General features: G+C 45.3%; 1 protein-coding gene across 1 annotated transcript in view; it reads right to left on the bottom strand.

The window, feature by feature from the left end:
- Positions 1 to 522: 522 nt before the first annotated feature.
- CPNE4 (copine 4) overlaps positions 523 to 26,015 on the bottom strand; it is a 118,805-nt gene continuing 93,312 nt past the window's right edge. Inside the window, exons 11-15 of the mRNA XM_054385091.1 lie at positions 17,783 to 17,837; positions 11,734 to 11,785; positions 8,422 to 8,555; positions 5,175 to 5,411; positions 523 to 654 (exon numbers count right to left, since the gene is read on the bottom strand). Of these exons, the coding sequence (XP_054241066.1) occupies positions 523 to 654; positions 5,175 to 5,411; positions 8,422 to 8,555; positions 11,734 to 11,785; positions 17,783 to 17,837 (610 nt within the window). The remainder of the gene's footprint in view (positions 655 to 5,174; positions 5,412 to 8,421; positions 8,556 to 11,733; positions 11,786 to 17,782; positions 17,838 to 26,015) is intronic.

Here is a 26,015-nt window from a genome sequence, read left to right as displayed (position 1 = left end):
GGCAGAGAGAGAAATAAAGACAACAACTGCAAAACCATGTTGTTTTTATTTTAAACATGCAAAATACAGTTCATGCATCTGCCACTTTGAGAAACCTCTCAGTGCTCAGCAGATTAAACCAAAGACATTTTGGCTATCGACTCTCAATAAATGTTTCAAAATGCTTTACAGTGTAAAGATAAGAAATTTAGCAAAATTTCAACAAACCTGTATAAAAAACAGATACAGATAACTTTTTATTTCAAGGCAACATGCTGTAAAGAGATCACTTTTTCTTTTCTTTTCTTTTTTTTTTCTGGATTTTTTTTTCCCCCATAAAAATGTTTCAACAATACAACTGCTTAACAGATTTAAGCCTTTAGGCTACACATGCAAAAAAAAAAAAAAGAAAAAAAAAAAGAAAAAAGGTTATTTCAGTTAAAAATCACCAAAACGTGCTACTTTTGTCATTTCATGGTTAAGTACAGTAGTTGTAGGCAGTAGCTTTCTCTCTTTTGACTTTGTAAAAGAGTGCAGGCAGGTTCATGGAGCTAGTGTCCTGGAAGACTCGTACTCGGACATGCACTTTGGCTTTATCCCTTTGCCATTGTAATAGTCCACGACCTGGTTTGGAACTTCAGCCAAAACACTTTTTGCCAGAGCAGCTGGGGATGCCTGCAGGAAATGGTAGAAAAACAAGTGTTAACCTGTCCCTCTGCCAGCAGTGCCATGGGTCCAGTGGCACGGGCGCCTCGAGATCAAGGTAGGAAGTGAGGCATGAAAAGAGAAGGGAACAAACCTCCATGTGAGAGCCATGCTATTGCTGGAAACTCATTGAGTTAGTCTGGGCTTGTAGCTGGATGAAAGTACACCAAGGCCCAAAGTGCTCTACACCTTTTTCTGGTCTTTTTTTGTGCTGTATTGTAAATTCAGGGAAACCAAACCCTGCAAACCTGGGGATGGGGTGATTTCCTCCCTGATGGTTTGAGTCACTGGTACCTTACGTACATTTGTGGTGGTAAAGCACTCTTGTTTCTAGACCAGAGCAGCATTTGTGTGAGTGGCTTGTGAGCTAGAGGCCAGCCCTGGTTTCAGCAGTGCTGTGTCACTGGGTTTCTAACACAGATGGCACGGTGAAGGTTTATCATTGCATTTTCTTCACTGGTCACCCGCTATGCTTGAAGAGCATCCTGGCAATAAACACCTCAAGATGAATGGCTCTCAACTGATGACTGATACACAACAATCAGATCAGCCAGCAGTAGGAAAATAATCCCCTGTGATGATAACTGGTGCATGTTACAAATTACTGTGGATTCAGTTCCATAGCTTCACCACGCTTAATGTATAATTGCAATGCACAGTGCAAAACATTGCTCTTTGCAGTGGCTAAGCGCTGTGCTTTCCACCCTCAGTTGTCATGAGGGTGTTATTAACTCACAATTGTTAGCCTTTGTGATTAAATACAATGCAGAGTGGAACACAATCCGTATGTGGCATCAGCTTTGTACACAGTAAATACACCACAGATCCTAAAGGCAGAGACTTCAGCTCTGTGAACGGACTGAGAGGTGATTTCAGCAGTTACGAGCATCACTGTTCCACACTTGCAGGTGAAGGACACATTGCTGGGGTGGTGAGAATTACAGAGAGAACTTCACATGGGTTCAAGGAACATATTTTCTCTTTGTTCCATTCCCCTGCAGTGAGTTGCTTGTGTCACCCACTGCACAATGGGGCATTTTTTAAAGCATTGATGGTTACCTTGAATTTGCAAGCCTCTGCAACTAAAGCGTTTGCCCAGAGCCACTACAATTGTTGTTATCTTTTTCATAGGATATTCCTTAGAGAGTCATAAAGCTCTAATGCTTTGCTGAAGTACTTTTGACACACTGCATTGTGCAGGAGATTAAACCTCTAAAATGAAGCTTTCTGTCTGCCTCTGGTGTTGCAGCAGTGAAGTGTAGGGGTGGGTGTGAAGTTTTAGGCACCCGAGTAACTGTAACTCATTTGCCTGTGTTAAATGCCTGCATGGGTGCCTGCAGGATCAGAACCTTCTCTGAAGTCAAACTTACAAAATAAAAGGGATTTTTAGGTTATTTTTACAATTTCCTTCACTCCCCTTCCAATTTTCTCACAGGGGCAGCTTTGGACAGATTATTTTGGATCTGAGATTTTAAGTTCCACACTGACCTGAGAATTGGAGTAATGAAATAAATATTGAGTTGACTCCAGATGAATTTTAGTTTAGTATTCCAGCAAAACAAGAAATAATTGCTCACAAATAACATTTTCTTCCCTCCTTCCACCAGTTGCAGAGGTGATACAGACTGAGGCATAAATAAATACTTGATTTATCAGAAAACAATCTATAAAATGTATACAACTTGATTCCTAGTCTTCTTCTAAAAAGATCCTTCAAATTTTTTTTTCTCAGTGTAATAACTGAACAGGTAAAATACCAAAAGTAGAGACAAGGCACAGTGACAAAAGGACTGTGATATTTAACTAAATTCATCTTTGTAACACACTGCTATATGGTAAAGCTTGTTTCTGATCAGAGCTGATCTGACAGAAATCTCCCAAATGTGTAAATTCTGCATTTCTCTGTGGGGAAAATAAGTCTGAATCAAAACATCTGTTTCCATTCAGCCTTTATCCAGCTGCTGAGTTGCTCTTATCACCCACTATCACCTCCCCAGCAGCAAGGAGGGGTGGGGGGGAAGGTGTGTCAAATAAAGGAGAAGAGTCCCAAGGGTTGAAATGAAAACAGATGTAATGAAACAGCCAAGCTAATGCCAATATAAAGTAATCAAAGTTATACTCAGGCCAGTGACTGTACAGTGGTCACAATAAAGGGGAAGGCAGTCCGTGGGAACAGAATGATGAGCAAGCTTCCCCAGGGATCACAGTGTCACAGTATCACAGTATATCAGAGGTTGGAAGGGATCTCCAGAGATCATCAGGTCCAACCACCCTGCCAGAGCAGCATCACTTACGGCAGTCTGCACAGGAATGCATCCAGGTGGGTTTGGAAAGTCTCCAGAGAAGGAGACTCCATAACCTCCCTGGGCAGCCTGTTCCAGTGCTCTGTCACCCTCACTGGAAAGAAGTTTCTCCTCATGTTGAGCTGAAATCTTCTATGTTCAAGCTTGAACCCATTGTTCCTTGTCTTATCACTGTGAACCACTGAAAAGAGCCTGGCCCCCTCCACTTGACACCCACCCCTCAGATATTTATAGACATTGACCAGATCCCCTCTCAGTCTTCTCTTCTCAAGACTAAATAGCCCCAGGGCTCTCAGTCTCTCTTCAGAGGGGAAGCAGGAGAAGAAGCAGCAGAAGTCCCCATCCTTGGCAAGCTTCCCCTTTTATAATGGTTGTGATGTCTATGGTCTGGGATGCAGCTGCAGCCAGCTTGGGGCAGCTGCCCTGGCTGTCTCCAAACTCCTAACAGCCTGCAGACCATGGCTGGCCTGGGAGCCTGTCCCAGCAAAACCAGGACAGCAGCAAGCTCATTTCTCCCATGAAAAATGATTTCACTGGGTGATGAGAAAGGCATACTCTCCTGTTTGTACTGAGGATAAGTGAGAGCAAGATAGCTGTGAATGTCACTGCAAGTGGCACTGGCAGCATAGGCATGTATGGAGCCAGAGCTGAGTGCAAATCTGCAGCCACTTGGCATGGTGTCAAATGAAGGTGTTTTAGAAGCAGCAAACCAGTCTGGAGAACTGCTTAAATACAACAGAAGGAATGGGGGGAAGAGAGCGAGAGAAAGATGGAAAAAACAGAAGGCAAGGGATGTGATCAGCATTGCAGAGGAACACAATGGCCATTCCATGTCTCCTCATGGAGGAAAGAGGCCCTGGAAAACCTGGCTGTATGGAAAAACTCCTTCAGTGGAGAATGCTGTCTCTACTCAGCTGCTGAAGCAGTCTCTGGGACAGATGCTGCAATGCAGGGCAAGTGACTGAGGAGAAAAGAACATGGCTAAGGCATTCTGTCAGATCTGGCAATTTAATGCTGGTCTGTTCTCAGCTCTCCTACAGTGTCTTCTGCACCATGCTCAGCTCAGACAGGAGTGGCTGGCTGAGGGCATAGGGAAGCTCTTTGTAACACCACTTTCTTGGTTGTGTTCTGGTACAGACTTTGGTGAAAGGGGTTGGAGACAACCAGGATTTTGTATGTGAACAGTCTTGCCTTTGAGAGCTTAGGGACCTAGATTTCAATATGGGAAGAGCCTTCTGGGGAGCACCATGAGTATAAATTCACAGCCAATTCATCTGCCTGTGGAAACAAAGGGAGGGAAAGCAGAATGCAACAGTCCTCAGAGAACAGATGCAAAGAGAATGGAAAAGAGACACCAGGAAAACCAAGTCAGGGAGGGCAACCAAACTAAAATCTGTGAGAAAGTGGAAGCAAGCAATGACACTATAAGAAGTACCTGGATTCTGCCCCACCTCTTCCTTGCCCACCCTTACCAGCTCACTAAGAAGCACATTTCCTTCTGTATTGCATTTTCCCCCATTTCTGACACAGTAATGCTACTACTAAACACTTACTTTTTTTCCTATTTCTGACACAATGCCACTACTAGACACTTCTTTTTTTGCCCATTTCTGACACAATAATCTCACTACCAAACACTTTATTCCCATTTCTGACACAATAATGCCACTACTAAACACTTCTCTTTCTTTTCCCATTTCTGACACAATAAAGCCACTACTAAACACTTTGTCTTTTTTCCCATTTCTGACACAATAATGCCACTACTAAACACTTCTCTTTCTTTTCCCATTTCTGACACAATAAAGCCACTACTAAACACTTTGTCTTTTTTCCCATTTCTGACACAATAATGCCACTACTAAACACTTCTCTTTCTTTTCCCATTTCTGACACAATAAAGCCACTACTAAACACTTTGTCTTTTTTCCCATTTCTGACACAATAATGCCACTACTAAACACTTCCTTCTTTTGCCCATTTCTGACACAATAATCCTACTACTAAACACTTCCCCCCCACCCCCATCTCTGACACAATAATGCCACTACTACACACTTCTTTTTTTGCCCATTTCTGACACAACAAAGCCCTTGGTGCCCATTCAGAGTCAGGCCCCCCCCAGGCACTGCTGGCTGTGTCACACATGTGCCCCTTCCCACGGAATGGGTGGAAAACTCAGCTTACATGTTTGAAGTTCCTAAATGGCACGAACTGGACGATGTCTCGCAGCACAGGCTCGCCCTTGGGAGACCTCAGGATCCCATCGTCACCATCCAGCATCTGCATGTCGCTAAAATCGGCGTTGCCCACACCGACGATGATGACGGACATGGGGAGGTGCGAGGCATGGACGATGGCCTCCCTGGTGTCCGCCATGTCCGTGATGACGCCGTCCGTCAGGATCAGCAGGATGAAATATTGCTGAAGTTGGTGGACAAGAAGGGAAGAATTCTCTCATTAGTTCATCTTCCACAACTGCTTGTCCTTTTCCAGTGCAAAAGTGTTCTGGTGGCTCCGTCGTGGGGCATTTCAAATAGAGCAGAGCCTTCATAGCAATGAACCCCCTCAGCTACTGGTTGCTCCTTGTCTGCAGTTTAGTTCAGGTAACTTCTAGGAGCTGGAGGGGTGCACAGTGGGGGCTCCAGCTGCTTAGGGCTGGAAGAGTCAGGGCTTTGGTTGGGAAATCTGCTATAGTCCTGAGACCCTCACTAGCCTTGTTCTCTGCCTGCTGCACAATCACTTCTACTGACAGGTTCCCATTAGATTTTTCACCATTAGAGCACCAGTAGGAGGGGAGCGCTAAAGCATTGCAGGCCTGTAGCAGAGCTTTCAAAGAAGCTGTGACAGCACTTTTCAGAGGAGCTTTGCTAACAGGCAGGTGGGATGGGTGCAGCTGTCTGCAAACCAGAGCATGACCCACTGCTGCCCATGAGAGAAGCCTTCTGAGGGGGAAGGGGGTCCATGAGGAGTGCATGGGCACACAGAGGGAGTACTAGTTCCATCTTCAAACACTTCACACAGAGCCCTGAGGAAGGGTTTTCTCATTCACTAAAGGAGAGCAAGCAATTTTGTGCACTTCTCATTTCTTTCCCAAAAATCCATAGTCCACTGAAGTGGGCTTACACTTCACTTGGCAGTGGGGAAAAGTGACTCCCACTTGGATCTGGTATCAATTATTTGCTGGAGTCACTTAACAAATGTGCATGCATAGGAAAAATGGACATGTCAGTCACTCTGCAGGAGCAATACCAACAGCACACATCACTACAGTTCATGTGTGCACAGCTGCATAAACTCAGAGTGCTCTGAGCACCACCTCCTGCCACGCAACATGCGGGAAAAAACTTCATCTTGAAGCCCAATACTAGAAAATGGTTTGTTTTTCAAACAGAAAGAGGGGAAGCTTAGGTTTAGAAGAATGAAGCAACTTACCTACTATGACATACTAGTTCAGAGGCAGCACTGGGAAAAGTGAGCCACTGCAGGACTAGGGGGGGAACAGAAATTCTGATGTACCAATTCCCCATTTCCGGACAGGGACCCTAAATACTATTGAGGTCTTGGAAACAGCAGTGGAATGACAATCATAGAATCATAGAATTGTTAGGGTTGGAAGGGACCTCAAGGATCATCTAGTTCCAAACCCCCTGCCATGGGCAGGGACACCTCACATTAGATCAGGTTACCCAGAGCGACATCCAGCCTGGCCTTAAAAACTTCCAGGGATGAGGCTTCTACCACCTCCCTGGGTGACCTGTTTCAGTGTCTAACCACCCCCATGGTGAAAAACTTCTTCCTAACATACAACCTGAATCTACCCATTTCTATTTTTTTTCCATTCCCCCTAGTCCTATCACTACCTGACTCCCTAAAAAGTCCCTCCCCAGTCCCTCACAATCACAAGTCCAGACTCACAAACAGAAATATTTGAGAACTGCTGCCTTAATAGGACTCAAAAAAAGGCTCAGCACATGAAGAAAGCATAGAGAAAGTTCAGGCCTAGTGATGAGAAGCATGCCAATGTCCAACTCCACCCTGTTCTTATACACAGGCTCTTTTCCTGCTGTGGGATAGGAGCTCTCTCTTACATCCTTTACTTGCACTGAGCCCTGCTCTGGTAAATGTTTCAGACCTACTTGCGCACCTATTCCCTCACTCTGCCTTTCTCCCATTTTGCCTGGAAGGCAGAAGAAAAATAACCCTAATGCATTTCAAGGATGTATATTTGAAACACAATTGCTGCTGAAGCCTTTTATCCCAAGGAATCTGTCCTGGGGTTTGTATCAGATGAAGGCTCACAGACTTTTCTCCTCCATTCTAAAAGGCACACAATGCTCCGTGTCAGTAACAGCAACCTGAAAACTGCAGCATTACTGTTTCCAAAGGAATGGTTGGAAAAGTCCCCTGGGTGAACAAAGAAGGTTTAGTGCAGCCTCTACAAGAGACTTGAAAGGGGGTGGTCTGTGTAGGGAATCACTTGAACTCAACTCCTTCTATGGGCAACACTTGCTGGGCCAGGCCCTTCAATTTCTGTAACCCTAGTGGTGCCATTTCTGTTCCTGCTGTGAAAAACTGGGTGTGTTGCAGTGAAACAGCTCTCAAAGCAGGAGACTGAGTGTTGCAGCCACTGTTCTGAGGGCAGCTGCTGGACATGTGCAGAGTGCAGGATTCCTTAGCTGACCAATTCCTTAGTAAGATGCCTAGAGCAAAACAATCACATTCCATGTGTGCCAAGAACATCCTCACGTTGGCACCTTTGGATTGGAACATGCTGCAGAAGTCACCTCCTTGACATGCTGGCACCTCTTATTGGGAAAAGATTTTAGCTCATATGTGTGTTTGGGTTTTACCGGTTAAGGGATTGATAAGAGTATAAAAACCAGCCACTGTGAGCAATAGTCACTTGGGTTAGGGCTTTGCTAGGGACTTCTGCTTCTGTTAGTTAGCTATTTCTGACTAGGGCTTCGGTGGAGGGATGCTGCTAGGGATAAGCTTGGGACTTCTATTAGCTGCTTCTTCTCTTAAGGGCTTCTGGGACTTCTGTAAGTGGGACTCTGAGACTCTGTAATGCAAGGGATTCTACAATGCAGCAAGAAAGGACTTCTGGAAGGACTTCTGAGACTCTCTGCTCTCTGCATTACTGGAATCTCGTTGCTATATGGCAATGGGGTTTGTGCCTTCATTCATCACTCAATGGCCCCCAAATTGGGGGAGAACAACAACTGAGCAGTGGAGAAAGAGTTTAAGGCTGTGGCCACTGCAGCTGCAAAGGCTCAGTACACTGCTCCAGCTGCCACAGACTCACCTTCTGTGCAGGCAGTTGGTGCAGACTGAAGGCAGGACTCAGGCACGTGGAAAGGCCTTGTTTGGATGGCCTGCAAGAGAGCCACCGTAAGACAAGCAAAAAGCCCACCCAGCGCTGTGCCCTTACCGAGGCCTCCTTGGTGTTGGTCTCTTCAGAGGCTGACTTGGCCACCTTCTGGATGATGGGAGCGATGTTGGTGGGCCCGTACAGCTGCAGCTTGGGCAGGCAGCTCTGGTAAGCCTCCACAACACCTTGTATGCCTGCCGCGAAAAGCCACACCAAGGCACAGCACCGACATCAGGCATCTTTAAAGGCATACTCTTCATGTATGAAGTCAAAATACCAGAATTACCAAGGACTAACTGTCTCTAGCTGCCCTTCCCAGCCATTTTTAATGCCTGTTATTCAGGTATTACCTTGCAATGCCATAGCTTCCACCCCTCTCAGGTCAAGGTCTAAGTGATTGCTTCCTGATCATCAGCTACGATTCACACAAAAAGCACAGACAGAAATTCAAAACACTTCCACGTTTCTCTCTCCCCCTCTTCAGATCAGTCTTTATTTCTGTCATGGGAATTCCCAGCTAATTTGCCCTTTGTACTTACAACCTAGAGCTGTTAAGGCATTCAAACATCTTTTCAAATACCTGACTCCCCTGTGCCGAGAAAATGATTTTTCAGGGTGAATTTGTGTAATTGCTCACAGGTTGAATTTGACTATTGTGGCATAGGGCACACCTGGCAGACTATCACCAAAAGCTGTGATATCTCGAAAGAAACAGCAAGATGCTTTGCAGTCTACGGAAAAATCAGGTTTAGTCAAGAAGCTTTGATGAGGAAGTAGCTATTTTTGGCTTTTTGATTTCATGATATATAGCCAGAGCAGGGAGAAGAGGCTTTCTGCTGACACAGTTGACAGATCACAGAATGGTAATTGGTGTTGGCAGCAACTGGGAAGAAGGATTTCTTGAAGAGATGCATGTTAGCCTCCACAATCAGAACTCCCAGCTTACCAGATCTAAAGGATTAGAGGTCTAGAATTGGAAAGAAAGTGATAGACTGAGGAGCTTTGTAAGGGATGCTGAAGAATGAAACGACCTCAGTAAGATCCTAAATCACTTTTAGTTTGCACTCAGACTCAGCCATGTTTACAGTATGCAGAGCGATCACTCACAAATGACAGGGAGTTGTAATTGCTTTGCAGTGATGCACCTGAGCCTCCTGTGAAACACTGCTGAAGAACACAAGTCTTCTCTCTCTAGATAGAGGCAAAGGTATTTTTATACTGACAAAACAAGCTCCAGGTACAGCTGTGATTGCCTAAAATGCAAAGCAATGTTACAAAATTCCCCTTGGTAATTCCAGTGCCTAAATTACCTATTGCAAACCTGACCTTTTGTTAACTCCTCCTTTCAAACCTGGTAAGCATTTCTTTACATATACTTACTGATCTTGCATCAAGGCCTCACGAATCTTCCCCAAGATGATGAGGAGATAGACTGCAGTTCTTACTAATGCATTAAAACAGTACAAGCTGAGCCTTAGACCCTGCTTTCCACACAGATTTAGTGTGCTTTGTGTCAGAGAGTGGCTTTAATCTGAGAAAGAAAAATGTTCTAGAAATGTAATTTCCTGTTTGCTATCTCAGTATCAGTATCTTTTAGAAATGTCTCCTGTCCTTTGTATAGTCCAGGCCAACAGGACATGCAAGTGGCTGGCTTTGGACTCCTTTATTTTAGAGGGAGCCAGTGTTTACATTTTGTGTTGCACCCAAAGGATGGCCTGGATAGTAAGTGAGGGTTTGTCTGTCGAATGTCTGACTTGCTCCTGGCCCTGCACAGATCTGAGAGCATTTTCAGATAATAGAGGGCAATGGCAGTGTGAGAAAAAAATTAGCCTTGGATTCAAAAGAGGCAGAAAAGGAGAGATTTAAACCCCACTCTTTGTATGGGCTGATAGAAGGTTTTTTTCTGAGGCATACCAAAGGTCACGACTGTCCTGCATTTGGACCAGGACACAAAGCTATGTTTGAACATATCTGCCTGCACAGATATGTGATCACTGAAGGCTGACACTGTTAACTGAGATGCTCTAAGCAGATTAGGCCCTGTGTAGATGCCAATGTGTCTGTGTTCATAAGCAGGTGAGCTGACACATTTTCAAATATGATGGTTCAGACAAAATTCTGAAGTCTGTTTTGCTTCCCCAGCTTATCCCCATCCCCTCAGTGTGATTAAAATCTCAGTTTCAAGCTGGCTCACAAGCTTACAGGCACTTCTAGATGCGTACATGTAAGTTCTGCTTCTTTTAGCTCCTTAAAAGCAACATAAAAAGCCTGGTGAACAGATCAAGCAGCTGCAGGACTTATGCCAAATTACATTTCTGTGACCTGAGGCTGGGCAGTCCAAGCACAACAACAAACCAAGGATGCCCACTGAACCAAACCCAAAGGTTAAGAAGTGTAAAGTTGAAATTCTTTGAATGTCTCTTTCCCTTGAATTGCTTGTCCTTTCTTCTTTTCCTCACTTTACTTCTTGGCATGCTAATTCTCATCCTGGATATATTCTGCTGACCATGGCTGAAAGCAAGTTGTTAATGTGCCTGAGAAGGGCTGAAAGGAGCAGCAAGAAAATGTGAAGAGGAGGATCATTTTGAAACCCCTATTTCAGTGTTTGGATGGCAGCAGAAGAATAAGTGAGAATCACAATGTCTGGGTTTAGACAGCCATGCTCATCTGACCAAGACTCTGAACTCAGTGCCAGTCAGGGGTCACTTGTTAGGACTCTTTAGAGATGATTGTCTTGACAAAATGCAGGGATGGTGGTGGCAGAAGATTCTGGAAAGACAGCATCAGTCCCTGCAGACCTCACCTACAAATATAGGACATCCAACCACATCTGCTACATGAATCTGGCTGCCAAGGTCTAGCGACTGTTGCCAGAACACTGATATCCTACACAGCATTAACACAGCCTCCTCCTGCACTTCATACTGCCTTCTACCACAGCAGTCCTCAGCCCTGCCCCTGCTGTGCTGCCTTGCAGCTTGCTATACATCTGGCCAAAGAACTGTCTCTAAATTGAAGCAATCTTTGATCACAGAGGTCTACAGCCTGCTTCTCCACGGTTGTGCAGCCCTACAATGTTGATGTAGCTGAAGATCTGAGAAAAGGAGTTGAGAGGACACGGCTCTAGTTTTCAGACATGGCAGTGATTTGCAATGCTGAATGTGCAACAGGCTGTGCTTCTAAAGGGACCTGTTTTTCAGGGAATTAATGGAGCACTTCTTAAGGTTTCTAAAGCTAAGCCTGACAGCTTGAAGTCTGCCAGCTGCTTGCTTTAAAAACCACTTTGAATAACACTCAGGGGATATAATAAAAACTGCAAGCACGTTTTGCACACAGCAAAAATACAGCAGTCCGTCCTAACATGAGTGTTACCTGCACATTCTGGGTTGTCTTCATTGAAATTGATTGCAAAATCATGAGAGACCTGTAGATAAATGGAAAGAAGAGAAGAAGACTTAGTCAGAAAAATTATTCCAAGAGGACTTGCAGTTAAAGACCCTTTGCATTCCTTTTGTGTTAAACCAGTGCTCTTTCAAGCTCTCGGCCACTAAAAGTGATTTGCAATGCTGACTGGAACTCCCTGCAGAAACACAGGAACCATACTGGAACCAACCTTGCCAATAACAAAAACAGCACAGAGAAGAACTACCCAAGTACACGAGAAATTCAGTGACTACAGTATCAGCCTTGGGCTGCCAATGCCAGGCACAGAAGAAGGATCTGTTGCTGAGGAGGAGCTCTCCCTAGCTCAGTATCTTGGGGAGGGAAAGCAGGTTGTGATACACTGAAAGCAGTGCAGTCCCTGTCTGAATCCTGCACTCACACTGTGAACGGTTCCTTATTTGAAGGCCATGAGTGGACTGGGAAAATAATTTATTCTCCAAGGAGCTCAAGGAAGACACCTGGACCCATTGTGAAACATTAATGTAAGATTTCTGAGATGGTTAAGGAGTTAGCTTGGGGTAAGGGGGGGAGGCGAGGGCAGAATTAATAAGGAAAAACCCTACAGGCTCTTGTTTTCCCTCAAATGTAGTGAACCTCTCAGTCTCTCCCTTAACCTGTAATTAAGTCTGTGATACAGAGCTATTGTCTGGGAGAAAAGGCTGTGAATACAGTGAGGGTGTTGGGTTGCTAATACAGCAGTGTGTTGTATCTTCAGTGGCTTGTGAAAATCATACAACATTTTGTGTGCACAGACAGGGTGAGGCAATGGCATCTCAGCTTCCAGGCTTCCTCTGCTTGTCTGTCACTTAAAGACCTGCATCTGCAGCACAAAACCTTTCTTCAGTGGCTGTTTTCTGGTTTTAAGATTTGTTCTTGCCTGCATATTTTCCCAGATTTCTTTAAGCTCCTTTCTTTGATCACTGAGGAGATTTGATTCCTTTCAATCTCTTTAGCTCTGAAGCTCTTTTACTTCTCCTGTTTGTCTTAAATTGCCTCGAATGAAGCCCAACTTTGTCTTGCAATGCACAATGCACAAATGCATTTTTTTTTTGTTCACAAAGAGTGGATATGGCTGAGAGTGAAGTGACGATTTGCATGATTTAAAGTTGAACTCAGGGCATTAATACAGCTGACTCCAACTGCAAACATTTGAGACTTCATAGATCTCTGCAAGACCTCCAGAAGTGCCAGTAGTCCTCATCACATGGAAAGCAATCTGTTTCCTCCCTGTGCAAGGGAACCTGGATTATTCACAAAAAGAGATTTATTGGTTGGAAGCCGCTGCTTTATTTGCTAGTTTAGATGGCTCCACAGCATGGCATGGAAACTGCTCTCTGACTTACAGACCCACAGAGCAAGCATCTGAGCACAGAAAAGCTTCTGGAAAGTGCTCTAAGTTGGCTGATGACTGCCAAAGAGCTTCTCATAGAGAAGTCGACCATTACTCTCTGAAGAGGTTAAATAAGCAGGACTTGTACCATGATGGGGAAGGACTGACACAAAAACTCCCTGAGGACTCTGCAGCCACCTCAGCCCAGCCAGGAGTCTGGAACATGCACACTGAGCCTGCACAGAGGGTTTTATGTGGTCCACTCAGGCCATGGAAGAAAGTGCCTCCCTGTGTTCCTCTCTGAGCAGACACAGAAGCAGGGCTGTCAGACCCTCCAGAGCGGCTCCCAAGCGCTCCTACCTGGCTGCTCTCTCTGTCTTTCAGCACATTTTGCCTAGCCAGTATCTGCCAGCCTCATGACCAGCTGCAGGCCAAAGGTAATCACAGCTGTCAGGAGCAGTTAGGTGAGTTCTCACTCGTTGATTTTGTTGTTCACCAGCCTTTCTTCTTCCTTCAGGCTTTCTGTATTGGCTGCACCTCAAGAGGGTGGATGGTGATGCATGTTTATGTATTGCAGGCTGATTGTTCCAGCGCTGTGCCTCTCCAGGGATTTAGTTTCTCTAGCCAAATGCATTTGAAATTCTAGCTGAAGAAAGATGCTTTTCCAAGAGCCATGAATGCAGTATCTTAGCCTCACATGCAAGCATGGGCTGTATGCTTTTGTTGCTCTACCTCTTTCATGCTGTGTGAAGCATGTTGATGACAGAGACCCAGAAGCTGATCTACTAAATGGCATCATTCTGATACTGAATGGTGCAGCCCCCAGAACTCACAAGCTAATGGGATACAGAAGGCCAAAGTGTGAACACCTAAAATGCTGAAGACTGAGAAATCCTCAAAGGAAACAAGTCACTTGGCTGTTCAGGAGCAAGCACGTAATCTGCTAGGGGGGTTGTACAACAGGTCAGCCTAAGTGTCAGGAAATGCTGGGGTGTGCCAAGCCATGCAAACATAGAATGCCTGGTTCACACCAGCACCTGGCACAGAGAACTGCAAGGAGCTGAAACCATGGTCTGTGGTGGGACTAAGCCCCACTGTAAGGATTCTCCTCACAAAACAGTGATTGTGTCTCATTGCTAGCCCCATGCTCAGCTCTCCTCTTCTCTCCTAAGATCAGTGCATAAAAGGAAAGGAGAGGGACATCTGGGAGCACAGAGGTGTGTGATCAGTCGGGTGTTACCTGGGTTGCTGCACAAACACCACTCAAACTCTCTCACTAAGGACACTTACTGGCACTTGATGAGGGACTAATCTTTTCCCTGGGCAGGACTCTGGGTAAATTATTTGGCAGATCCCATCATGGATGTGAAATTATTCAAACACAGCAACCCAGGAACTTCCTGCACCAGGAACACAGTAGTTATTAGGCAATTTTCTAAGGATACATCAACTAAACAAGGAGTCTAAGATATTTCTGCTACGGCAGACTGTGCTTCTGCTGCCTGCACGGGAACAGTGACTAGCACCTGCACACAGAGCAGCTGCTGTCCACCAACGTGATGGTGCCCAAGAGACTCTGCAGGAGCCATACCCACACTGCTACGTGCTTGTGACCTCAGCAGAAAGGTCACCTTGATGCCATGTAGCAGGTAACTCATTTCTCTCGTATTGGGATGTAAGGAAGTTCATCCTCATAGGATGGCCCTTGCTAAACAGGTTTCTAACGAAGGTTGAAAGGAAAGAAGAATTCCCTAAGTCATGAGAAACGTCAAGATTTCTTTAAAAATCAAGCCTCAAAACACAAAAGGAAAAGCCTGCCTTGGAATGCAGCAAAGAATAAAACTCCACTAAATCATAAAAGCAAATTGCTGAAAAGCTTTTGGCCCACACAAAGGCATTTTATTTAACTTGCATTGAAACATTACTCTGTTTTGGCCTCTAATTTTTTTTTAACCCCTTTTACTCTAACTGAACTTCCATTTCTTTTAATAAAAAGCTGCTTTGGCTCAGAAATCTCACTTTTTCATCCATTTAGCAAATACTGAATATGGATGCCTGAATTCTGAAAATTAATAATCCATTTCCAACCCCTCTCTACATTGTTGAATTCATTTAAATTGACCTCCCTGTCCCAAATAGCTTCTGCTTTCCAGAAGCCTCTAAGGTGATGGCACTGGGACTCCTTGACAAACAATCTGACAAATGCAGGCATATTTAGGAATGCTGTCTTACTAATTTAAATAGATATTGTCCAAAATCCATGAACAATAGTGGCACACAAGATAAATGCTGAGATGCACAATGTTGAGCACCTGTGTGAATAAACTGAACACTATTAAGCCACTGTCAGTCTGAAAATTAAATATGGAATGCCTGCATATCTTGCAAAAGCCTAGGACATTGGCAAATGTAGAGAACTATTGCTGAAGAGCTATTCTTTTCAGAATGCTCATTAATCAAATAGTTTGGGAGTTGGACAGCTTATGTCTCTGGCAAGGCCCACACTGCAGACATTTCAGCTTGGCAAATCTTGGCCATTTATTTTCCTCTGTACTTGATTTTTCAGCATGCTGCCCAGTTTCCATGTCTAAACCCAGGTTGCGTGGCTAAGGTGAGAATTCCTCTTTTTTTCTCCCAGTAGTACACATCCTTCTGTTCTCTCAGGCTTGCATTCATTTTTGCCCTGAGGCTCAATGTAAGTGCAGGACTCAAGAATCACAGCCCTTTTGCAGTCTCTGACCTTTCCAGCAAACTGGGCAGTGCAGGCCAGAGTTGTACAGGTGCTGTGTCTGTAACTGCAGTCAGGGTCTCTTCAGCAACTCTTCCCAGCATAAGCAGCAAGTGAAGCCTTCATTAAAATTGCAGAAATAGCCAGAAATGTCTTAAAACAAACTGCAGAGACTGTTGCTGGGGTCTAACAAAAGGGCCAGTGTGCTCATGTGACCTGAGGCATCAATGCCACCAGATGATTATTTTGGCTCAGAAAGAGTCTGGTTCTGTGAGCTCTACCTTACTGCCATCAGCAGCAAACCAGTGAGAAGACTTCACATGTCACTAACATCTTCCTTCAAGTAGTCCTCAGAAAGGAATGTCTCTCTGCAGCTGAAAGGCTTGCAGGCTTCCCCCATGCAGTGATGGTCACCTTGCAGATGATGGAACAAGTAGCCCCTGCACACCATCAGGCTGGTACCCTGCTGTAGGGCAAAGGCAGCAGTACCTGGTGTTGCAGTGCTGGGATGGAAGAGCAAGCTGGCTGTGATGTAGGTCATCCAGTCCACACTACTACACAGGCAGGAGAGGGGAGCACATGTCTGTGGCAAAGGGATGGACATCTGAGAAGCAGCTACTGCATTTCACTGCTGTGTCTGGTGAGAGGCTGCTAGTGGTTGTTCTCCACAACACACTCCCTTACACAGCAGGGAAGGGTGTCAGCTGCTGCAGCTGGAGCAGACAGACAACAGACACAGATGTTCTGTGTGTGTTCACCACCTTAAAATCTGCATCCAAGTTCTGAAAGCTGTCTCTGGTTTTGGAAAGCATTAACACTGCTGCTACTTTTGAGGGACAAACCTCTGCAGACATCTTCTCAGGCACGGTCCTGCGTGTAAGTGTAGCTCAGAAGGCACTGCTTTAAGCCACCTGTGGACTTACCTTAGACACCCCTTTGCAAGGTGTATCAGATTTGCTGTACATCACCACTACTGCTGTTATGCAGGGATCAAACCTGCTGGCCATGAGGAACACACTGGTCCATGCTTTTCATCTGCTGATCCACACTTTACAATGTGGAGTGACACAGGACCCCTCTCTGCACAGAAGCTCTCCACTCCAGCCACAGCTCAGAGTCACAACTCAGAGCAGGGATGGTGTCTGCATGATGGGAAGTCTAATGCTGTTCTCCTCCAGGTAGTATCTGAGTTGTAGAATCCCCAGGCAGTGTTTGATTACTTATTTGTTCAGAACTGTTCTTCTGTCCATGCTACCTCTGCATGTGCAAAACAGGATTTGAACTCTGCTTGTTTCTTCCTAGGCTTTTCCCTGATGGATGCTCTTCCTCTCACTGTGCTGTCAGCACTCCAGCCCTACCAGACTCTATGTTGATGCTCACAGTTGCACCATCACTGTGCTCACTCTCATTCTGTTTTGTTTCTAAACACACTTCTCCAGCGTGGATACTTGCTCTTGTATTCTCTTTCTGGTATTGACCACGTCCACTGTGGCACAGAGATTTGCCACAGCACACACCTCTTCTAAAGTCTTTCTTTTGAGAAAGATGTTCAACCTCTCCATCACAAAGCATGGACAATAGACCCCTCACTGAATCACATTTTCCAGAAGGGGTTCTGTCAAAGCAGGGCTTGCACAGCTTCAGAATGAGTTTGGCAAACGCCGTTCAAGGAGTCAGTTCTCTTCCTGCTAGACAGCACCCATGAGCAAATACCATGATATATTTGAGGTGTAACTCAGCTTTTTTAAGCCTAGCCTTGAATTCTGGTTTCAGTGAGGTATCAGTGGGTGAGAAAGCCAGCTGAAAGAAAACAAGCAGTAGAGCTACTCCTCCTAGCCCCTACCCTGCACAGAACCATTTCTCCCTTAGTTTGTGCCTCATAAACCAAGAAAATGAGAAAATGTCATTTATGCACCTACTTTGTATTCTGGGGGTATCCTTGCACCAAATCCAAAGGCTGGGAACATTTTGTCACTGGAAAAGAATAAAAAAAAAAAAAAAAAAAAAGTTCCCTCAGAGCATTTTGTTACAATAAACATCTACTCCTTTGTAAGCATTCATCAGAAATGCAAAGCAGCATAGCACACAGAAATAGCTTTAAGGTCAAGAGTATGACATGGCAGACTGCAAGGGCACCAAGTGAGGGGAGGAGGGGTGTGTGCAGACCTGGGAGAGTGACACAGCAGATTTCTCAGGTGAACCCCCAGTGTTTAGGGGATGGTAAAACCATTTGGAGAGCACTATGGGACCAAGATCTGCTGTGCAGCAACAGCTCTCTACTACCCATGCTTTGTGCACAACCTGGCAGCAGCATGAGGCTGAGCTGTCCTAGCACCCTGTAGCAACATTGATTCAATCTAAATATGGAAGTGCTCTTCCCACCCAGAACATGGGTGGGAAGATTACTCTGTAATTAAAACAGTTTGTAAATTTGAGTTTTTATGGTTGTCCAGGTGCAAAAGAGACTTCCTAAAATATCCCAAAGGGGCAATTTCATGCCCCCAAGCCTGCGTAAAGCTTTCCATCTGTGTCTTTAGCAGTTCCACTAAGACATGAGTTGAATTAGGCACAGGCTGACTGATAACCCAGCAAATGCTGTGGCACAGTCCCTTTGCTTTCAAACACCCCAGTTAAATCTGTAGGGACAAAAATTCCCTGTTCAGAGAACCTGGAAGCCTCAAGGCTGTTAGTTCCCCTTCCAAAATGCAGTAATGTCTCACACAGCCCTGGCACTGCCAAGCTGCTTCTTCCCAGATGGCAAAGTGGAAAACAACAAGCTGCAAGGGATGTCTGGTCCCTGAGTCAGCAGAGCCCTTGATCACACCCCTGAGGTTAGTGATCACCCAAACACATGCCAGCTAAACACATCCTGGAGCTCGATGCCACCAGATTGCACTCCAGCGCTCGGATGAATCAGACCTCTCACAAGGCTCATCTATTCTGCTCACAGGCTGTCAGGGCCCTTGGCACAGCTGAGTTCCTACCACCATTGCTGGCACTGTCAAAATTCCCAAGAGGCCAGCAGCTGCAATTTTCTTTGTGTCATTCAAGACATTGCCACTCCAAGTATCAGCTGAAGAATTTGCTTCCTAGCCCTACTCAAGGAAGATACCAGCAGCCATTAAAGCTGCTGGGCTGTTCTGACACGGGCTGTGAAAGGCACTGTGGTGCTTCTGACCCAGCTAAAGAAAAACAGAAGGGTTTGAAAGAAAGCAGAAATCAGCCCTGGGCTTGCGGTAAGCATGAGACACAGGAATATTGCCCAGCTCACTGGGAGGAAGGGTGGCTGCTGTGTGATGGTTTAGCTCTCACAGTTGCTGTTCCAGTGTGTGATGGTTTAGCACTTACAGTTCACAGCTGTCACAAATCCTGGGAGCACACACTCTAAATGCCATATGTGACACTGTGTGACAGTGGATCTTGGAAAGGATGACTAACATCATTTGCATGGTAATGAAGCATTTTTCTCAGGAGATGTCAGAAATGAAGTAGCTGCTGACATTTGACGCTAACCACCTGCTCATTGCCTTCTCTTTGATTAAATTCTCCTGGATGTGGGGAAGCCCTTATCAATAGATGCAGAGAATTCAGGTACACACTTAGAGGACAAGGAATACAAAACCATTAGAAAATAATCTGAGGGAAGAAAAAAAGGGTCTTGTTTTACATCAATGATTAAGCATACTTGGATTAGAAAATCAAACCCTGTGGTGCTGCAAATTAATTGATTTTGGGCAAGAGCAAGCAAAGACCAAAAAAGAATCTTACTTAGGTAGAATGTAAGTGTCTAAATTCAATAAAGCAATGGAAAAAAGCTGATGTTGGCAGCAATTACCCAACCTGGGAGGTGCTGAAACCCACACGGTGCCTGCATTTGTACTGCAGTATTTCTTCAGTGTAAACAAGTGCAGGCACTCTCCTACCTGCAGCTCCATCTTCTCTGCAGCAACTCAAAAGCAGCCCTGACACCTCCAGCAGCCTGTGCTGTCCTTTTGGTGCTGAGACTCCTGCAGCCCCAGTCACAGAGGGGCACAGTCCTTGCTGTCATCTCAAACACCTCACTCCCAAGGCAGGACATCTGCCTCTGTCTAAAGCACCCAGGTCTGCTGTTAGAGCAGTGCCAGCTACTGCTGCCACTGCCTTATGACAGCAAAGCTTCACCCTGTGCACCCCCAAGGCAGGACTCCAGGCAGCTGCTCTTCAGATGGAAGTGCCCCAGCTCCAGAGAGTGGGGGGAGAACCCTGGGGCCTGCCCCTGTGCCTAGGACGTTCTCTTGCCTCACTCAGGATAGCTCCATGTGCTCCTTAGGACCATTCTCATTGATCAGCATTGAAAATGAGGTACATGGCTCTGGCATTCTGATTCCACCTGCTGGGACCAAGGAATTGGCTTTCACTAGCTCCCAGGGCTTAATCTTCAAGGTCAGAAGGGAACCTTCTGATGGACACTCATGACATTCCTTGTATAAGAAAGATAATCAGCTATTCCCTGACCACACCTCAAAACTGGTGGCTGACACCTTTCAGAATAAAACAAAACTTTCCCGTGATCAATCCTTTCCCTTTGTCAGACAGAACAAGGTGTACAGCTCATACAAAGGTGTGCAGTTTAGTGGCTGTTTCCCAAAGTGATCTTCCCCAGTCTTCCCAGCCACTGCTCACCTTGTCATATGAGAAAATCCCAGCAGCAGAGCCTGCTGCCTTCCTGCTCTTGCAGCACTACAGCAGGGAAGAAATGACCCAGGAGGGCAGCCAAGGACTCTCTTGCTTCCAAGACAACCCATTATGGTACAAAGGCAAGACAAAGCTGTTGTATCAGGCCCAGGGCTGTCACAGCAGCGTGCAGCAGAAAGCAGAGAAGCCTCTCAGCTTCTGGAAGCTGTGTCAAAGGTGAAGCCATCCAGGGTCTGAAGCTAAGACCAGAAAATTAGAAGATGGTTTCCTTCTGCCTCAGGGGTGAATTGTGTGCATCAGAGACTTCAGCCCTGTTTCCTAAGCTGGCATTTCAGCAGAAAAAGGATCTACTCTAATGACTTTTATTTTCTTCCTTTGTAATTTAAACTCACTCAGAAGAACAAAAGTGAGAGCTGGTTTTCTTTTTCTTGGTGTTGCTTGCTCAGGCATTTGGGCTTCACTGGTACCTGGAAACAGGCTGGGATCCTGGCTGAAGCACAGGGACGTGACTGTGGACGCTCTCCTGGCATAGTGCTGGCTCCTGCCACCTAGCAGCCCTCAGAGACCTCCAGGGACAGTGCTGGGCACAGCTGTGCTTGAGCCTGCTCCTAGATTGCACTCTGGGCAATCACCAGTTTGTGCTGAGAGGAAGAAAGCTGGGGTACAAGGACATGGGCAGTGCCATGTCTTTGGCCTCAGGCCACATCAGGATGTTTGACTTGTTCTGTGTAACCCTAACCAGAGAGGCCTTGGCACATGCAAGGGAACTGCCTGCACTGTCCTGTTGGAGACAGATTGCTGAAGGGACAGGAGTGGAAAAACAAGCTGGCTCCATAAAACCTGGGCTTCACAAACTGGAGTAAAAGGAAGATCATGGCTTGGCAGATCTTTACAGAACTACTCTGTCACATCTATTGCCCATTGTATACTGATCTTTGTTTTGCTTTGGTTCCCTGGAGAATTCAAACTTGGCATACGTTTCAAAAAGCTGAAGCACTTGACATAAAATCAAAAAAAGTAAAAGCATCAGACTTTGGCTTTTACACCTGGTTGTGTAAGGTCTGTGAGCAGTCATGCAAACACAGATATGTGTAGCTGCTGACACTCTTCCCAGCCCAACAGGCTTGCATTACTGAAAGAGACCAATGGCAGCAGACCTGGGCTAGACCCTAAAGGCAGAATCAGGGAGAGGGAGGGCTCAGGTTCAGTGTTGATATTGGTGAATATAAATCAATGCACACAGAAAGGGATTGTCAGTGCTCCAAGCCCACAGTCCTCTGAACAGAAATACAACCAGAGAGAAGTCCTTCAGAAACCTCAACTGTAACAGAATGCAAAGCACCAAATTCTGAGAATCTCCCATACTATCCTTCTGAAACACAGCTCAGTTTTAGTCACCCATCCTTCAAGCTCTCTGGTGGAAACTGAGGAAGTGCAATGACAAATAAATACATTAGCAGGACAGAGAGGAAGGATTTCAGTGAGCTGTGCTGCACAGGCACCAATAGAGATGAAGGGAAAGGTCAGCAAGGTTTTGTAATTGCAGAAGTTGTGCAGCTAACATTTCCCAAGCAAGCCCAGTGTCACCAGGTAAGGAACACCTTGTCATAAAGAGGAGGACACAAAACAGAGAATGTTTCCAGATTTTGTCTCATTAACCACTGTGGCCCTCTGACACACTGAGCTCAGCTTTACTCTGAGAAGGATTTGCTATTCCCAGGGACAAAGAGGAGAACTCAGATGAAACTGTTCCACTGGGTGAATTCTTGTCAGACATTAGTCTCTTGCAGTTTGCTCTGAAGCTGCCAGCACAGGCAATGCTAGAGCCAGATGTTCACCAGCATGGCAATAGCTGTGTTCAGAAGAGAACCAGGAGCTGCCAGGACTGTGTGCTCTGGAAATCTAAATTGGGAATCTAAGGTCTTGACTGTATGGAGTAAATGTAGGGAGAAAGAAGGCCTCAGGCATTTGATATGCCATTTATTCCTTCTGAACAATGAAATTGTAGCTCACCACTTCCTCAGGTTGTTTGGGACTCATTTACTCATGCTCATGGAAGGCCTTTGGAATGTAGCTACAGATCTTTAAGCTTCTGAAGTGAATGCAGCACTGTGTATAGATGCCAGTGGTCTGACTGGCATGAAAATCTGCTTGCTTCATGCTAGAGCAAGACCTGTGAATCTGTGGTACTAGTGATACAGTGAATGGGGGGAAGAAAGAAACAAGGGGTGGGGAGAAAGGAAAGCAAGAACCTATTTTTAGTTTCGTATGACCACGACTCTCAAAATTGACAGCTCTTTGAAATTCTTGCAAGGCATACAGCTGACTTGAATCCCTGGTTATTAAGGTGTCACTTTTAATGTTGGGGTTGGATCAGATCAGAATCATTGGGGGGATATTTTTCAATATCTCTATGCTAGACAAAGCAAAATCAATTACTGTGCCTTTCATTCTCATTCTTTCCCATCTTCAAAGAATAAACTGTGTATCTGCTCTGTTTCCTGTTATGAAATTAGGTATTTTCCCTCTGCTAGAAAGAAATGTCAATTGCCAAAAGAAAAGGGGAGTGTCAAACGTGTAACTGAGAAGAATGTGAATGTGAGGAGAGGGAGAAGGAAGAGGAGAGGGCACAGGGAGAGGGACAGAAGAAAGGAAAAGAGAGAGAAGAAAACAGCAAATGGCACAAACAAAGCAGTCATATCTAAACAGAATCAACATTGTAAATCTTCCATGTTCAGGGAGTGAACTGGAGGAGCAGGAGCTGGATTAAGTATTTCTTCTCAGCGTATGAATGACTCAGGTTCCTGAGTGTATTATTTAGCAGTTATCTGAGCAGGGCTGGATGCCAGCAAATTCTGAATCACAACAGGTTGCAGGGATTAGCAGCAGTTCCAAGGAAAATACAGAAATAATTTGAAATATTTAAATATTTCCAGTTCCCTGCTTTGCAAGCAGAGCTGAGTAAATACAGAACATGATCTGCAGGACTGGACAGGGCTCAGTGAAACCGTTCAGGAGGCAATGAGCAGAGCCCATGTGCCTCACCCCTGCACAGGGAGCACATTACCAGAGCAGCAACAGCGAGCTGATTATCCTCCCTCTGGGGCACAAGAGAGAGCTGGGAGCGTGCAAATCAACAGCAAATTGCTGCAGCAGCTACACTCTTTGGTCTGTCACAAATGGAGATGCTACACAACCATGTGCAAAATTCTGACATTAAAATTCATTTGCCATCTTTAATTACAGCTCTTACTCACCTTAGGGGAGCTGGAATCTGCTGAATACTGAGAAATGGATACTGTCATCTAACTGGGTTTGAAGAACACGAGGGAATGCCTGTCCCACCTGTGAGGGAAACAGCTAACGAAGCAGTGGAAAACCAATTCTCCAAACCTAACCACCATGGGCTAGCAGCTCATGAAATAACTTACAAAGTCAAATCTGGGTACACTGATTTAAACTTCCCCTCGTTAATATTAAAAGAATGGCAAAGGAAGCTGTGCAGGATAAAAAAAAAATCAAGTGAACACAGACTAGACTGGAAAGAGGTAAATACAGGGGGGAAAAAAGTCATCAGAGCTTGAGGGCAGGGTAGGTGAAGCAGAATGCAATGGCAGTGAGATGTATCACTTGCTAGGAGGATAGCCTGGTAAAATGGCATGGCTAGGAAGGTGAGACAAAATGTCAGCTCCCCTGCAAGATGACAAATAAATTGATTTATACCCACAAGAATAACCCAATTCAGTAAAATGTATCTTGAAAAAGAAATGAGACTTTATAAATGAGAATACACTAGGGAAGGGGGTGCTGCAAAAGGTGACAGAGCTTTATTTCACTGCTCAAACCAGGCAGATTCCAGACAGTCCTCTGTATGCTAGAGGGTTGCATAAATGTGCCTGTGCCTTCCAAACCCTTGTCTCTGTAGTGGAGTGACTTCTCTGTGGGACCATATATGGAAAACTGAACCATGGTGGCACAGGTCATCCTCACACAGACTGCAAGCTCAGAGGTGACTTGACGATGGCACTGCAGGCAGCAGACTGAATTCCCTTGCATAAGGTATATGTGGTAAAGAACCCCAAACCCAACAGTGCTGGAGTCATCCTGACACCTGTGTGGCTTTCAAGCAACCACAAAAAACTCTTGGTATGTAAGCACAGGATTTGGTCTTTTTTACAAATGTCAGTGGAAAGGGACAAAAAATACCTAAAGGGGATTCTGGGAAGAGGAACACAGGACTGCAGTGGCACATGGAAGCATCAAGGAATTGGCAGAGGAATTTCTCATCAATATTCTCACGATACAAATCAGCTTCCTAGGGCGAGCAAGATAAAGCTGTTACAGAGATAACAGTGTGATTTAATATAACCAAATGAGCTACTGATGCAATGTTACCAAGATGAAAACGACATTGAGTCAAAATGAAGACCACACTCAAAGCAAGCTAGAGCAAAGTGCAATTGAAATCCAGTGATGACTAAGTGTTCAACCAGGCATCGCTGTGCAGGCAGGAGGAATAGGCTACCCACCTCTGCTCAGCTGCTGCTTTGGGATCTCTGGGCAGGGTTCATTTCACCAGAGTTTGGAGGGGATAGTAAGAGAGTAAATGAAACCTAAGTCATGAGAATTGCCTCACTTTAACTGAGAGTAGTTGGATGCACAAATGTCCTGACGAGGCTGACTCTGGCTGGAGGTGTCTGCTCTCTGTAAAGGAGGAGACCTGCATGGCAAGATTCAGAACATGGTGTTCACCTGCCACAAAGATGTGTTTCCCAATGGGAAAATTTCCTTCTCAGCTATATGCTAACATAATAGAGTTGAGTGATTAGCACAGTTCCATGCCTAACATTGCAAGGAGGACATTCACACTTCTGAAACTGGACATGCTCGTGCTGACTAAAGATGTACCACATTAGTAAGAGATGGAGCCAGTTCTGATGGCAAGAGAAACTGCTGTCTCCTTTACTTATGATTATTTACTTATTAGTATTTATTTACACAAACGACTGCTCTCTACAGCAGTAGATGGTATGCAGTTTCACAAAAAGTTCATAAGGGTTTATGCTTCAAGTCATTCTCTTCAGAAAGAAGTGCTGACAGAGAAATCCCAACAGCAGCTGCACAGTCCCAGGGAAGTGTCAAGTTCTGTGTGGACTAAAGCTCTCCCTAAGAGGAGATTTCAGGCTGAACTGAGAAAAGACCACACAGAAAAGACTCAGATTTTGATGTGCCTAGCAGCTGACAGAGTGCAGCCCTGCTCTTTGCAAAGCATGCAGAGGAAGCAGTGATGTTGCTGAGACACTCGGAAAGGGCTGCTTGGGACAGGTGGGCTGACACAGAACGGAGCCCCTGGGGAAGAGGTGGTGCAGAAAACACACCAAGGTAGAAACGAGGTAAGGGAAGAGGCAGAGCTGTAAGAACTGGCAGTAGCTGCTCTGGTAAAGGGCATGCAGATATACAGACATGTACACAGCCATC

The sequence above is a fragment of the Indicator indicator genome, chromosome 11 (assembly GCF_027791375.1).
Source record: "Indicator indicator isolate 239-I01 chromosome 11, UM_Iind_1.1, whole genome shotgun sequence".
In the NCBI taxonomy this organism is placed as follows: domain Eukaryota; kingdom Metazoa; phylum Chordata; class Aves; order Piciformes; family Indicatoridae; genus Indicator; species Indicator indicator.
The sequence above is the reverse complement of the archived record's forward strand: the minus strand, read 5'-3'. Positions and strand labels throughout refer to the sequence as shown.